Below are 15968 nucleotides of genomic sequence, written 5' to 3' on the forward strand. Positions count from 1 at the left end.
GGGGTGAATAAATAGATCTTCATCTGGAGCTTTCCACCTGGAGAGATGTCAGTAGGAGCCGAGTGTCGGTCGGAAAGAAATACTCACAGGATTAAATACTAAAGCTCATCTCCTACAAGCAGTGCTTGCACTGATTTCAGCCAGTCATCAGTAGTGGGGCCTAACCAAAGACACTCATTGCTAAAACTCATTAGTGAAATCCTCAAGCCTTAAGACAACAGCAAGCTGCAGACATCTCCAGAGGGATAAATCCCCTCTGTACCACAGCAGCTCACCAAAATGCACGGAGGGGAGGTGCCGACAGCTCTGCAAGAGACCTCTCTGCAAAATTTCTCTGGATTATTTAGTTAGTGGATTATTATAGGGAATTAGCCTTTTCCTCTGCAAAACTGAGCATTAAGAGCTAGTCTGACTGCTAGTCAATGGCAATTAGGCCGCTAAAAACCCAGGTTGCTTTTGGAAAATAGGACTTGGACTCCTGAAACAAGCAGACCCTCTTTCAGTCTTGTTTTGCCTTTCTTTTCTGTCTCTAATTTGAGCTAGTGTAAGAGCTGAGATGCAGCTGACCTGAAATTACCCATTAAAAATAATGAAAAAAACCTGTAAGATAACTGTAAGACAACAGTTTCTTCCAGGCATGCAAAACAGCCATGTTCACCCTTACTGGTGTTGCCTGTGTTTTGTTTCAGGTCCTGGCATTGCAGATTAAGCCATTTGGGAACATAATGAGTGCATCAGCCTAATACCGAGTTCAGATTAAACACAGCAAAACCACCAAAAGCGGTAGCCATTTAATCAGAAAGAAGCATATAGGGTCAAAATGATGTTATCTCACGTGGCATTGGAAAATGTCCACTTCAGTTTTATCAACAAGATGCTGGGCACCTGCTGAACACACCCAGATGGTGAAATCAGAAAACTGGTAAAAAGCCTGTGTACCAGTAAATCCCATATTAACTTCTTTTTGTAGAAGTTAATGTGAACACAGTATAACAGAAGTTATAATGAACAAAAGGAGAGTGCACAAGCCCATTCAGAAAGGATGGTTCTTCCAAGCAGCATGTCTGGGTGTTACTGTGGGAAGGGGATGGGGCCAGCTCGCTTGATTTTTGTCCCAACTCTCACTATATTCAGCACTTTTGCAGATCCTGGAACCACACGTCTATACGTGACTTTTAGTTCTTACTTAAAAAGAAATAAACAACTGAAAGTCGTAGCCTTAGGAAAGCGATAGAATACTATCCTTAAGAGGGTTAAAGAAACTAAAGGTAAGTTCAGATGACCTGAGGGTGGAGGTGATGTGACCTGTGAGGTCCCAGGTCGCAGAGACCATCTCATCCTGCATGAGGAGGGCTCTCCAGCACTTTGGCTCCATTCCAGCCTTGCTGTAGCCTTACCAGAAGTAAAATATTGGAAATGTGGGTGACAGCTTAGATTACACATCGTTGGAATCAGCCAGGATAATCTGCCGCCAGCTCCCTAAAAGGAAATCTTTAGCTAACAAATATGCTCCAGTGTTTTGAGCTGGCAGATAATGATGAAACAGTGAATAAAATATAGCTGGATTTCAGGGAAGCGGTTGACACAGTGCCATGCAGGGGGCTGCTTCACCAGGCCAGAGTGAGTGGTGCGGAGCAGGAGAGCTGCTTCTGGCATGACTCAGCCAGGAAGAGGAAGAGGAAGAGGAAGAGGAAGAGGAAGGTGGCAGTTCAGTTTTGCAGGGTGTTGCAACATGCCACGCTGCAGCCCCGGCACTGTGGCTGCGCCAGCACCCTGTGCTCGGGGACGGTCAGCATGGCCTGATGGGCTTTGTGCTCCTCACCGGGGGGGTTTCATCATGTCCATGCATCATCTCCATGTCCTCCCTATGACACTACAACACGTGTTTTTGCTAGAGGGATCCAATAGTTGGTCAAAGAAATTCATAAGCTTACTTGTTTATAGAAAAAACCCTGCACGTGAGATCCCTACCCATCATGAGGACAAGTAGCATCTCCATGTTTCCAATTGGCTCTGTCCTATATAAGGCTGTCAGATTTCCAGGGCAGGGAAATGTTGTGGTTTTAGGTCCCTTAGCATCCCAGGATCCTGGAAAGGTGCACCACAGTCCTGCAATGCAAATGCATAATAGTGCTGCTGCTGCTGCTACAAGTGATACTAGTCTGAGTCTGTTCTGAGGACAGAAATGTTGTGGACATGGACAACTGGATTTTGTTCCTGCTGAGAAAGTCTCTGTTTGAAACAGCACATCTCAGCTCAGGGAGACTTATTCTGCTGAGACATTTTGAATAAATTCTGCATAAACCTTTCTGATATGGTAAAAATAATAATAATGAAATGGCAAGACACAGAAAGCGTACAGACACAGTGGAAACCAAATTTGGAATGATTTAGATGATTCAGGCTTTTTTTTAGGGTAATAAGCAGCTAGAGCAGCTCACCACATGCTCGCAAAACCCAAGAGCTTGAAGTTAGCGCGGAGGTTTGAATGAATGATTCATTATTCCGCACACGCTCCGGCTCCTCCGCCACTCCAGCCTGTACCCAGCTGGATCTCAGGAGAAATTCCTAGAGTATGTAATTGTGTATAATGTGATCATCCTGCAGCAGGAAATAGGTTTGTAAGCATTCTTAGCCAGTACAATTGATGTCATACAGATATGGTCTGCAAGGAAACAAAGTGGAGATCTATATTGCAGCGAGTCATTTGAGAGCTAATACAGCCTTCTGGGAGTAACATTTTAGGCAGGGAATGTATTTAAGCCCAAACAGGCAAGGTATACGTAGTATTTCATTTTAAAATGGCTCAATGTGACCATGTTCAGGGGAAAGGGGAAGGCGCTGACCTGCGAGCCCCCGCAGCAGCCTGCCTTTGGTGCAGCCAGCAAGACCAAATTTGGGGGTGCACCCCAGGGGTTTTGCATCCCTTTGAGAGAGGTTCCCACGGGGGTTAGGGCACCGTGGAGGAGGGAGCCCGATGGGGTTACGTACTGTAGCTGCAACCTCCTCCTCCCGCATAGCTGTGGCCGTAGAGTCCTGCAGGCACGGCAGGACCCAGCACCCCAGGTCAGGGCTTGCAGCCGCCCGGTAAAGCAGGCACCCATCTTGCGGGTGAGCACGTTGAGCCCGCAGCACCCTCTAGAGGACCGCAGCCACCCAGCCCATGTTTTCAGGGAGGATTTGGATGCACTGAAAAGCATCTCTCTCCAACAATGATTTCTCAGGCAAGTTTAATCCATCGCTGTGCACCAGCTCGTCTTGGGGATGCATCACTGCTGAGCCCTGTGCATCTCTGCCGAGCGGCATCAGGCCTCCAGCTTGTCCCTCCTGGTGCTGGAGGGGATGGAGATGGGCAGCATTGCAGGCAAGAGCTGGGGTGGAGAGGGTGAGGTAGAGCAGGGGCTCCCCACCAAGCCAGGGAGCAGCGCCCAGGGAAAAGTCCTTCCAGCTCCTGCCTTGCAGGGCTCCAGGTTCCCAGTGTGTCCTCAGCTGCAGCCAACATTGTCTTGATGGCAGGTTTAACCCAAATTGGAAGTCGTGTCCTAGCACGTGCAGAGATGGACACTTCACTCCCATCACGCGGTCCCCAGAGGACTATAGGCTGCAGCTCAGTTTAGCCCAGCATCCCTCAGCCGCTGGCACAGCATCCCTACACTCACCTCGACAGGGTGGCTGCTCTCCCTTGGGCTGTGGCAGGCGCAAGAGAAGTTAGGTTGAATGTTGTCTAAAAGTGACCTATCAGGGAAATCACATTTTAGTCTGGCCCCAAGGAAAGATAGCTTAAATTCCTACACGTAATTAAATGCACAGGTTACATCCAGATGAAGTAATTCTGTTACCAGTATCTGCTATACTCTTTCCAGTCAGTATGTGCTGGTCAATACACGTATATATGTGTGACCCCTAACATATATATGGGGTTTGCCTGGGATTTGCCATGTAGAGGACATGAGACACCTGAGGCCATACATCCTCCAACTGCTGTATTGTGCTGGTCTGTGGCTTGTGGCTACACCTGCCTTCGTTTCTGGAGTTCCCCAGTTCCACATCTGATACTGGCCAAAATGGGGCTTTTCTGTATAAAGAAAGCCATTAACTATGCCTAAAATTAATTCCGTATGCAGTATCTAGGTCATATTTCTGAAGTTACAGTGCTTCATATTTTATTTCATAAACCATGTATCTATTTCAAGAAGAAGCATGTCTGAAACATGAAATCCTAAAATGTAAAACCACCCCCAAAATCTGAAGTCTCAAACGCATCTTTCAAGTCAAAATTAAAAAATGCTGGGCAAACAGATCGAGTCCTCTCCTGAAGGATATATTTTCTGTTTCTGTCTTGGATGTACAACAGCCTACTACTGAGGCTTGGTTGGGGTCCTTTAATGTACACGTAAAGGAAAAGAATGAAATAAGGAAGGCAACCCAGAGAAGACAATATAAATACTTTTCTGCCTGTTTTGTGAGATAAACTGGAGGAATCAGATAAATTCCGAAGGCAGCACACCAGGAGCAGGGCAGAGCTCCAAAGTTGTGGGCAGGAGGGAGATTGGTGTGTCTCTGGGTGACAGCTCAGCCTGCCTGTCCCCTCTCTCCCAGCTGGTCCCAGCTCTCCCATCCCGGGAAGGACCCGAAGTGAGAGAGCAGCCATCCGTCTGGAAACGCCGGAGCATCTGTGTGGCACACCTGCTTTTAAGCTGTGCCTTTTGCAGGAATGTAAGGGAGTGTACAAGGACCTGGCAAGGATAAAAGAAGCTGAAGACCAAGGTGGCAGGATGGCATCTGCTTGGACAGCGTGGTGCACCTGGGGGTGCCAAAGCCCTGGTGCAATGACCACACAGCTTGGCCCTGGTGGTTTCTCCAGCTGAAGAGGTGGGTCCAACTCTTACCTAAACTTCTCTGGTGTCCACACCACCTTCAGCATCCCTCAGCTTCCCTCCCAGATAGGGGACTTCCAGCAGGACTCCAGTGCTCCTCTGCCTCATTACCTGCACAACCCTTGGCCCAGGGCAGGTTTCCCAGTAGGGAGGTACCGTATGGACAGGCCATCAGCAGAGCACTACAAAGCTCCTGAGCAGCATGCAGATGGCTCCTCCACTTCCGCTGGGCACCAGTAATCTCCAGATAATAGAAACCTGTGAAGCCATGATAACACTATCTCCCTGGCCTCCTCTCCTTTGTCCTCAAATGGGAACTCATAGGACGTTTAATTATTGAGATCAGGCTGAATATAGAGAGATTACTCATCACTGATTCTGGGTATAAACAGTTTCCTTTGCAGAATAATTTCTTTTTTAAGAACCACCCCCCCTTTCTCCAAATTAATTTCCATCCCAGCCATGAGCCTCAGTAGAAAATCTTACCATAATCATTTTGAGCTAAATATTCTGAGTAATCAATCAAAGCAGTGGAACCAATTTTGAAACTGTCACTTTTAATTTTTCCAATAAAAAAAAATTGAGCATTTCACTCACAGTGCTGTTGTGATTCAAGCTCTTAAAACCTTCGCTCCACTGCATCAGCGCTTCAGAGATGTACTTGAAAATCTGAAGAGCCGGCACAATTGCAGAGAAACTAAAACAGATTGATTTTTTAGTAGTGAGAAGAAACCTGTTTCTTCATATGCCTTTAGACCTGTCTCACAAAACCTTTTCTTTCTTCCCTACTTTCCTCTTTTACAAAAATAACTAGAGAGTATTAGTAATTTCATACACGCAAAAGGCTGGCACTAATTAAAAAGTTGACACATTATTGAGAGCTCAGTGCATAAATGCATGGCTAATGCAGGCCCAAACAGCAGATCTGCTTGGTGCTGGGGTGGAAGAGGGATTTCTCCAGCCTCCGGTGCGGGATGCCTGTGGACACATCAGTGATGGAGGAGCTGACCTGTGAGAGGAGGCAGGAACGGCCTCGGTACAAAAGTGGCTGGAGAATCCATGCTGGAATGAACAGATCTATTAAACATACTAGCAATGTTGCTTTGTGTTCAGGGCACACGTGGGCTGCATTTCTGCTCAGCAAGGAGCTGTCAAATTAGAGGCTTTGCAAGTCATTCATCAAGCGAATGCTTTGGCTCTAGGAAAGTCAAAGGGAGTTTTGCCATTGCCCTCGATGGAGGCAGCACGTTCCTGCCTCGCCTGCACAGCTTGTGCCAGCTATAGCCCATAAGCTGGCATTCACTTGTATTTTTAATGAGCTGATGGATGTGGGTGAAGTTGTGCCCGGTAAAAGCATTGTGTGGCTACGTGTAGGAGAGGGAAAACAGCAAAAACAGCAACAGTGCCCTCAAGTTGGGCCCCTACATCACGTAGGAAAGGGAAAGGATCCTTCCTACAAACTGATACCTAAACTCTCTAGATTCAGGACCACTTCAAGCTTCACATTAATTTCACACTGAGATAAGCTTGCATTGAGATAACATGGCTCCCCTGCGCTGCTAGCACAGAAACCAAGCAATGCTGGCAAGACGGAGTCAGCAACAGCTGCCAACCTCAGCTGCAGCTGCCCTGCGTTAGCCTCATGCCTGCACTGCTGCCAGCCAGCACCTCCGTGCCCAGCGGTGACTGGCAGGTCTCCGCATCACCCCTGCTTGCTGTTATCTTTGCTTGCAAGACCTCATAAGCATGATGCAGCAAGCATGTAATTAGCTCTGAGATGTCGGAGTGGCAGCAGAAGCTGACAGTGTCAATCAGCAGCTGCCTGCCTTTTACCAACACCCCCCCACACCCTGAAGCTCCGGCTCCCTTATCGTGGTTTATTGTGTTTATCAAGGGCACAGATTGGATCTGGAAGTTTTAAAGATGCGGAAAGCCCTTTGGCACTTGAGGAAGGAGATGAAACCTAAGAAACAGAGAAGTTAGTATGTTTTCAGTTTGCAAGAGAGCTTCGAAATGCCACTAATGCTTTATTCATCTCTTCTCCCCCTGGAGGACAACAGTAATCTGCTTTTTCCTCTGTCTATGCTGAATTTCCTTTACTGAAAGTTAAAAGGGACAGTGGCAAGCTAATTCTATTTTGCAGACAGACTGTTTTTGTCTGTGCCTTTCATAATGCCTTTGGATTATTAAAACTCCTTTAAAACAGGATTTTTTAGTTTGTTTATTTTAAGAAGTCCAATTTTCTCTTTCTACGCTGTTTCACTTCAGCAATTTCTCTCTCCCAGGAAAACCCAAATGACTCAAGTCTAGCCATTTTTATTGTGACCCTGGGCCTTTTCCATCACGTCTCGGCTGCTGGGGCAGCACTGCCAACGCAAGGCAAGGGCAGAACTCAGCCCACAAGTGGGATGCGGCCACAGTCCCCAAAACAAGCAGAAACGAGACCAAAGCCAAAATGTTTCGACACATGATGATCAGTTGTATTTTCAGTCCATTAATACACATTCATTTACCAGATACAAACAGAGCGGAAAGGAAAGCAATCATTAGCAGAAACGAGGATACAAAACTCAATTCCAGCAGCCTTCACAGAAGGGATATTCAGTGTTCACAACTGCACTGTCAGAAGGTAGAGATGCACGGAGACCTGCACTCACACTCGAAGTGCAAACTCTCCTTTTGTTGATTAGTTTAGCTAGAGACACAATTTAGAAAAAAAAACATTCCCAGAACTGTGACCTCTGACACTTTTTCTCGTTTCCCGAGTGTCAAGAAAGAGTCAGGTAAGTCAGAATTATTTACATGGAGGAGATTTTATGAACACACAGTGGGAAGTTAAAAATAGAATAATCACAAATACTGGAAAATACAACAAGAAAGCAGGCAGGGGGGAGACGGGACACGGAGAAACCCCCAAGAGGATCATTGCATTCAGTGGTCAATGTACAGTTTGTGGCTCTGCTCCACTTTGATCTACCTTAATTTTGCATGCTTAACTTGATTCACTGCCTTGGCATTACACTCCTGGTTTAAACCTCGATTCTGCAAAGCTCCTGGTTTCAGTAGGATCTCAGCTGTGCAAAAGGGATGGCCCATTTGAGACAATGCTGCAAAATGTGAGAAGGCATTTGCATCTTGTGGGCCACCAAAGAGATGCCAAACTCTACCCATATACCTGGTCTGAAGACCACTTGCTTTCTTCACCTCAACCGCCGCCATGTCCTACAGACCAAGTCCTTTCTGCCAGAAAACCAGTGCAGCAGCTCCGCAGCTGATGGAGGTGTGTCAGTTTAGACCAGCGTGGATTTGGGTCTTTACATTCGGCAGGAGGAGAAGGAAATGGCATTAACCTAAAGGACCATTCATTTAAATGTCCCCCCAAATGCAGCCTCTGTGCACAGATTACAACCCCTTGACTGTCCTAACTACAAGTGCACAAAAGACTTGTTACACTGAAATAATGACCGCAAACCACATCTGAACTTGATTGTACATGGATGTTTCCTTGGAAGGAATGAAGATATTATAAGTTATTACCGCCAGGGTCCCAGCTAGGCAAAACCCGCACTGAGGTCTCCCCCAGGGACAGCACCAGGATTGCGAAATCATGTTGTGAAACCTGATCAACAGAAAGGAAAATGGAGTGTTTGGGGTTTAATCCAGCAAAGGTCACATCAAGTCAGGCAACAAACTGAGACCAAGAGACCAGAAACTGAGCTGAGCACTCTGCATCTGCCTTGGAGTACTGGAGTAGTTCTCCTACAAATTATTTTTTAGTAAAGTTCTTACATACGATGACATTTTATCCCTCATTTTTTAAACCACGCATTAATTTTACAGTGAAACATTTATCCAGTCCAACATCTATGCAACAAAACACATTTAAGAATATCAGAATATTAAAAAGATATGGTAAGGAGCGTGAGTTCTCAAAGTGGCACATGTTAAGGAATAAATTAAAGGGAAAAAAGTGTTCTACTCAGGTTGAACTACAAATAAAGTCTGAGCCTGGGAGAAGTTACCTCATTTCCTATAGTTCTAACAAATAAATGCCACAAGAAACAGTTCATGTTTCCAGGTTTGCTAGTGCTTGAATCCACATCACTTGTCACAGTACTGTATATTTGTGAGTGATCCTCTCCGGTTTGAAGGTATTAAAAATAAACCCACGCTGGTATTGCAGACTAAGAAGTAGTGATTGTTTAGGTGCAGAAATTAACTCTCTCAAGGTGTTCAACCTCACAGGCTTCTTAATATAAGAAATAAAACCCAAGGAGCCAGCTCCGAACAGCACAGCCCGTGGGTGCGAACAAGAGTTGTGCCTTCACTGGAAATGGCTCCAGCTCCATCATCTGTTCAGGGTGAGCAGTGCCGTACTCATGGGGGGGGGTTCGGTGGCCCAATGAGCCCCTGGGGACGCAGGGCTCTCCCTGCACTGTACCAAGGCTGCCTTGCACACCTTGCTTGCATTTGAAGGCTACTAAATTCCTGGTATTAGGAATTTAGCACCAACACAGGGAAGGGATGTTCAGTGCGGCTCCTCTGTTCCCACAGAGGGAAACCTCCTCCTGGACAGAGAGCCAATGCAAGGCCCATCTGCTACTTTAGTAACAAAAGACCTTCTTAATTAGCACCTTTTCATACAGACTCAGTCAATTAAATCTCTCCTCCATGGCTCTGCTGTGTCGCTTGGGACCAGCAGCCATCACATGGTGGGCTGAGCATTGCAGAACCTGGGTGGTTTTTCCCCAAAGCAGCCTGGCAGAGGGGGACTTAATGCCACTGGAGTTATGAAGCCCCAATAATTAGCTACCTACCACCTTAAAAGACAATATAAGGATAATTTAATGATTACAAGAATCTTTGCTAATATAAGGTTGGGGACAATAAGAGCACTTAGAAGATGACAGGAGTCTTGCACTTCTTCAAGGTTCACGTGTACGGGTGGCGGGGTTGAATGCTTCCTTTTCAACTATGAATACAGATCTGTGTGACTTACAATGATTCTCTGACAGGCTGTAATTGTTTAAAGTTAGCAGCTTTGTTCAAATTAAAACAGCTAAAAACTTATCAAGAGATAAAAAGCTCTGAACTAGCACTGACCTGAAATAACAAGACACCTTTGATCTTTCTTGATTGCAAATGGTCGGGGCACATATTGCTCTGGCTCTGCAGGGGGTGACCCCAGGTCAATTTTTTTAAGGGAAAAAAATCAAGGGAACATACTTATCTGCTTACAGCGTGCCAGCTAAAAGCATCAATCCCCCGGACCAAAGATCATAACATAAAATGCTGCACATGCACTTCCAACAGGCTAACCAGACCACAGATGCACCAACCAGCAAGGAGTGTAATCGGCAATCGCTCTACAAAACATGAGCGTAAAACAGTGGAAACTGTAGGAAGGGGCCGAGACTCAGGCTGCCCTGGAGGAACGTCTGGGGTTGTTACTTACTTGGCTGATGCAGCAGGTACAGAATTACCTGGTGCCTATTTTCAGGTCTAAAGACACAGAAGACAATCGGCTAAAATGTGGGGACAGCTATGTTTTGGGGATAGCTAGGCAACCGGTGTGATTCTTTTCCAGTTAAAACCAGGCAAGACTGTTGGAAGAGCCAAAAAAAGGAAAAAAGAAACTTGCTTTTGAACTAAAGTAAATACCAGTTCGCCTGGTCTTTTGACCAAGGACAGTTGGGCACAGGATTAAACCCAGCTTGTGAAGGGATCCCCCCAGACACGCTGGCAGTAGAGGAGCTCAGCCTCCCACTTCTCCAGATCCAACTCTCCTTAGGTGTTTCTAACTGTCTGATCTCTTAGTGTTTGACAGAGCATTGCTGCCTGCCGGGGAACACCTCTCCCGGGACTGCGACTGGAGCTGGACATGAAATCGGGAGATGCAGCTCATTGTGAGATGGAGGATGGTGTGAAGACCCAGGATGGCACCCACCACGTGAGGTCCCAAGACCCAGGAGCAGTAGTGTTTTGCCCAGGGATGCTCAATCGAATTGCTGCTTCGCTGCACAGTGAGATGCAAAATAGTTTTGGAAACCGTCTTACAGAAATGGAAAACGGGACTGGGCATGCTGTGTTTTACTTGTGCTTGGGAAGACACATCCTGCACAACTGAGCTCAAGATTGTGGCTGGTCTAATAGCAAAGTAGACCAGAGACAAGGCTTTGCTAACTGCTTCCCTTCCCCCTTACATTCACCGCATCTACAAAGCAACACGTCAGCTCAGTTTGAGCATGACTTCAGCTCTAGCTTAATGGCCTTTCCCTTCTTTTAAATAGGGAGGAAAGGGATGGGAAGAAAAGTCTACCTATGTACTGCACTCTAAATGCACGAAGGGAGGACCCAGAGCACAGAGCTTAGTCCAGCCCATGCTGGCTTTCAAGTTTCTGTCCCATTACACGCAGTGCCTCGCTTTCCTTCAGCTCCAGAGATCTAAGGCTTGAGTTTAAACCCTGATCCTCTCCTGGAAAAAGCCTTTACGCACAGTTTCTGTAAAAGGCCAGCAAACTCCAGTGACTTCCAGCACCTCTGGCTCCACCGAGGGTGCCCTTTGCCAAGACCTAGGCAGCACCACGCTGCGCGGGAGGACTGCTGATTGCTCTAGCTGTGGTAGAAACAGGTTTTTTCTCCCCTCTGGGGGAGAAGAGATGAAAATGCTGATTCTGATACAAGATTGTTAGTCCGTTTCCATTTAAGAAGTGAAACAGCTACACTTGTCAAGCTGTAGGACAGCCCAAGGCAGCACCAAGCAGCACTTCCCGACAGCGCCAGAGCTGCATGACGTGCTCTGAAGGCATACAAAGTGATGAGATGGGGGGACTCCAGCAAGCCAAGACATGGATACCTGAAAGCCTTAGAAGCACACACAGCCCACAACTCCTGCGCAGCCACAGCATGATCACAGTACATATGCAACCACAGTATACAGCTGGCAGTAGTAACAACATCGACTGGGATTTGTTTCTTATCCTAGGAAGTGGCCTGCATCCTTTAGGTGCTCAGAACATGTCTTAAGTAACTCCTTCAGAGGTTAAACTTCTCATTTGCCGTAATTTCCAAGTCTTTCTGCTCCTCTCCTTTGCTAGTGTTGATTTGCTTCAAGTTCCTCCACCAAAATCCTTAAGAAAGGCACATTAGCTTGGTGGAGATCTTTTTCAGCTCCCTTAGCAATAAAAAGCTTTCTGAAATCCCATATTGTTCATCAACTTGTCTCTAGAGAACCAGACTTTAAAACGTAAAGCAGTCTGCATCTTCTTAAGTCCAAACCTCCATGGGTACCATGGACTCCTTTGTTCCGACAGAGGGAAGCAAGTACTCTTCCTCCAGAAAATGAAAGGGGAATTGTACTAAAAACCCACGAATCTTTTTTAATTCTTCTGCTGCTTTCACAGGATCATCATTCGCTAATTTGGGCTTGTTGATGAAATCACGCAGTTGGGTTAAATTATTCACCTGGTCACTGGGAAGGCATCGAAAAACCTGATCAAAACAGAAAGAAAAAGTGGCATGTCAGTGCAGGGGAAATACTGCAATGCAGAGTTCCCAAGAAAGACCAAAACATCTAATACAAATTCCCCAGGATGGGAGTGACTTAATTAACAGCCTGGAGAATGGGGAGGGAAGAGGTATGTGCCTATCTGTGATATGGCTAGAGCAGGCAGAGGGGAAGCTCCAGGGCTTTTTCCGATCACTGCAAAAGCTCATTCGAAATGAGAAGTAAAATTTGCTTCTAAGCCAGTTAGGCTATGGCGAGCTAGAAGCAATAAGTACACCGTGGCGATTAACTGGAGCTACAGCTGATACAAATAGAAGGAAAAATCAGAACTGTTGCCTTCTTGGGCTACTGTCACACTTTGAGGATGCACAAACTCCAGTTTCTTGTTCACAGCTCTTGTATCCGACACTACTCATTCCTTCAAAGCATGTCTGAAGGTTTAACTCCAGGAGCTGGACCAGCTGCCCTTGCCCTCCCTGTGCTGCTTCTCCCGTTGGCATCTGCTGCCACTACGCGGGAAGGAGGGAGGGGAAAGGCACCGCGTTCCTCACCTTATCAAAGACGGTGGCATTGCGAGCCGCTGTAGAAATCCACACCTCCTTGAAGAATTTCTCGCAGACGGGATCCTGGTGTTCCAGACTGAGATCGGAGCCGCCAAGGACAACCCTGAGAAGACAAAGGGATCGATGCTCATGGAGGCTGAAGCACCAGGTGCTCCTCTCAAGAAATGCCAGCAGAGGAAAAGTTTCCTTGGGACTTGCCAAACGCTGCATGCCCCCAGCACCCTCCCACTCCCGTCCCCTGCAATAGTCTGTCAGCCTTAACGCTGCCTGAGTTTCTCCTTTTTTTTTCTTGTACAATAACTGTCCAGATGGGAAACAGGGTGGGGGGAAAAAAAAAAGGGAAGGAAAAAGGTCTTAATGAAAAAACAGCCATGTTGTGGGCCAGATGGCTGCTCCAAGTGAGGAAACTTCCATTAGAAAGAGACACCGCCACCCAAAATTAAGAGTGTGAAAACAGGATCTGGAGACAAGATACCACTGTCTTGTTTGTGAGCTTTCCTAGTGAAATCCTTCAGCAAAACAATTTGTAAGTCAAGCTGCCGAGCTGAAGACACGAGTGGCATGAGAAAGGCTAATGCCAGTGAAATGGCAGCAAAACTCTGGGCCAAATCCAGGCCAGGCAATGCTAAATCTGAGCAGGCAGCAGCAGCCCCATTGACTTGAAAGGCTGCAGGCAGGTGTAAGCCTGAGCAAGCCCTGCCTGCATCCCCACTCGCTGCCTGCGCTCGGCCAGCCCCGCATGTCCCACCTGAAGCACCGCAGCCGGAGGGACTGGGCAAACTTCCCAGCACTGTAATCCTCCCCATCCATCACAGAGGGGATGGTCTCGGTGTCCTGCACGATGATGGCCATCTCGCTGTCCCGCTTCCCCAGCATGCTGCGGTCATTGATGTTGGCAGAGCCTGGCCAGGAGGAAAATGAAGCACCAGCAATGCATCACCTGCCGCACGAGATGCTCCTGCACACCCTCCATCACCACCCACCGCCCCCCAGGCCCTCCACATCCCTCATCTCCATGGGAGACCAGCTATGGCTTCGCTAGGTAAAACCCCAACCAGAGTGCTTCCTTATGGAAACACAGATCCCAAGAACCAGGATGAGGGGGTAAGGCAAAAAAACCTAATTTTTGCAGGCTTCAAAAGCTCCAGGCTTGGAAGAAGGTTAAATCATAGCCAAGTCCAGGCCAACATTTTCAAAAGTTCACTCCCTCTGTAACTTCCCAGATGCTTTTGCTGAAGGATGCCACAGCTTTCAAAGGTCTCTACTGCATTTGGTTTGGATACCAAGTTACCTGACACAGGATGGGCTCCATAGGTAAATCCACTCGTATCTTTAGTAGTGTAAAGAGGGGAAGTTTTTCATTTGCATTTGGGAGGTAGGGGTTTTTCGGGAGGGGGATCTAGGAAGAAGGACATCATCTCCTCACTGTGGGTAACCAACAACCAGACCCTCCTGTCCTGCCTGGACCACACTTTTGTGTCCGCAGATGCAAGAGCTCAGGCACCGTCCCTGCTAACGCAGCAAGGCAGCAGCAGACCCCAGGGCTCTGGGGGACCTTCCGCCCACGGGAGATGTTTCTTCTCTACTCCTTGCCCTGTGCTTGCTGCAGCACTACTGCATGCTGTGTAAAACCCAAATGCCAGAAAAGAGAGGGGTGCTTTCCAGAGGGGTGCTGGGGGGACGCCTTCCCTAGCGGTGGGAGCCATGTGTGTCCTGTGCACAGCTCTCCCCTTGCACCCTGTGAAATAACCACTTCAGACCCCAGCAAAGCTGATGGAGGGCAGCAGAAGTTTCCCCCCATTGCATTTCTACCACATGGCTCTGGCTGTGCCTTTCACCGGGGGGTCCCTCTCCAAAATGCACCACTCCGTGCATGTAAGGGTCTGGGTGCTGGGCTCGCACAGTGGCTCCAGCCCTGACTCTGCACCATGGTGGGAGCTCCCCAGCCCACACGTGCCATGCAGGGTCTGACACCTGCAGCATTGCTTGAGACCAGGTGAAGCTTTATCCCCCGAACAGGTTTCTCTGTCCCACGCAGCTGTCAGAAGGCAAGGGATGGAGCCACAGCACTTGTTGGCTCCAAGGGAACAGCAAGATGCAGCCAGCGATAGGAGTCACCAGGTCATTAACCCACAGAAATGACCAAACAACAACAACAAAAAAATCTCCAGACACAGCCCCCAGCTCCCAGGCACTAGGTAGCCATTTAGCCTTCCCAGTGACTGAATTAACCCAAGGGGAGCTAACAACTCCAGAGGAAAAATGAGCTAAGCCCCTCTCCATCCTTTCACCTCACTCTCCTGCACAGTGGCCCCATTAGCTTTTTATTTCCATGCACCATCTCTTTCTTGGGTGGAAAAGGGATGACACTGGCTCCCTATCACCTCACCAGCTGGCACGGATGCACATGCTGTATAAAAATCTGTCCTCAGGCTTACAGGTACAGAAAATAGAAATTAAGAGCTGTCTTAGGCCCCCAGACTATCACAGTTGCAACAACACTGCTTATGCTGTAATATTAAAACCACCTCTGAGCCGCTCTGCGTGCTGCAGACGGGATCTGACCCCTGAGAGGGTAACAGAGGAACAAACCTAACCACAGGTCATCTGAGACTACAGGCTGAACTGCTGCTTTGAAGGAGGGGAGTATTTTGAGTCTTGCAAAATCTGGTATTAAGTTATTCTTTGGCAAAGTTTTTGTTACTGATATAACAGATCAAAAAGGGTTTCTCTAAAGAAACAGGCTAAAATTCTGCTTTTCTGCTGCAGTGGAGAACTCTGAGCCTGAAGCCTCTTGTCTTTGCTTCGTGATCTCATAATAAATATGGTAAGAGAAATGGATGAAATGGTATCTATTACTCATTATAACATATTTCCCCATTCTTAGGAAATGGAGCTGATAAATGACACATGTTGTCCAAACCTTCCAAATTTTACGGCACATTCTGTTCTTTAAGGCACAGATGACAAGTCTCACAAGTCTTCCTGCTAGAGCAGAGTTTGATACAAGACAGATGGACA

General features: G+C 47.3%; 1 protein-coding gene across 1 annotated transcript in view; it reads right to left on the bottom strand.

Moving 5' to 3' along the window:
* Positions 1-11830: 11830 nt before the first annotated feature.
* PLD1 (phospholipase D1) overlaps positions 11831-15968 on the bottom strand; it is a 44649-nt gene continuing 40511 nt past the window's right edge. The window contains exons 24-26 of the mRNA XM_009280557.2: positions 13696-13849; positions 12936-13050; positions 11831-12368 (exon numbers count right to left, since the gene is read on the bottom strand). Coding sequence (XP_009278832.1) covers positions 12144-12368; positions 12936-13050; positions 13696-13849 — 494 coding nt within the window. The 3' untranslated portion in view covers positions 11831-12143. The remainder of the gene's footprint in view (positions 12369-12935; positions 13051-13695; positions 13850-15968) is intronic.

Source organism: Aptenodytes forsteri, unplaced genomic scaffold (genome assembly GCF_000699145.1).
Source record: "Aptenodytes forsteri isolate BGI_AS27 unplaced genomic scaffold, ASM69914v1 Scaffold179, whole genome shotgun sequence".
Taxonomy (NCBI): domain Eukaryota; kingdom Metazoa; phylum Chordata; class Aves; order Sphenisciformes; family Spheniscidae; genus Aptenodytes; species Aptenodytes forsteri.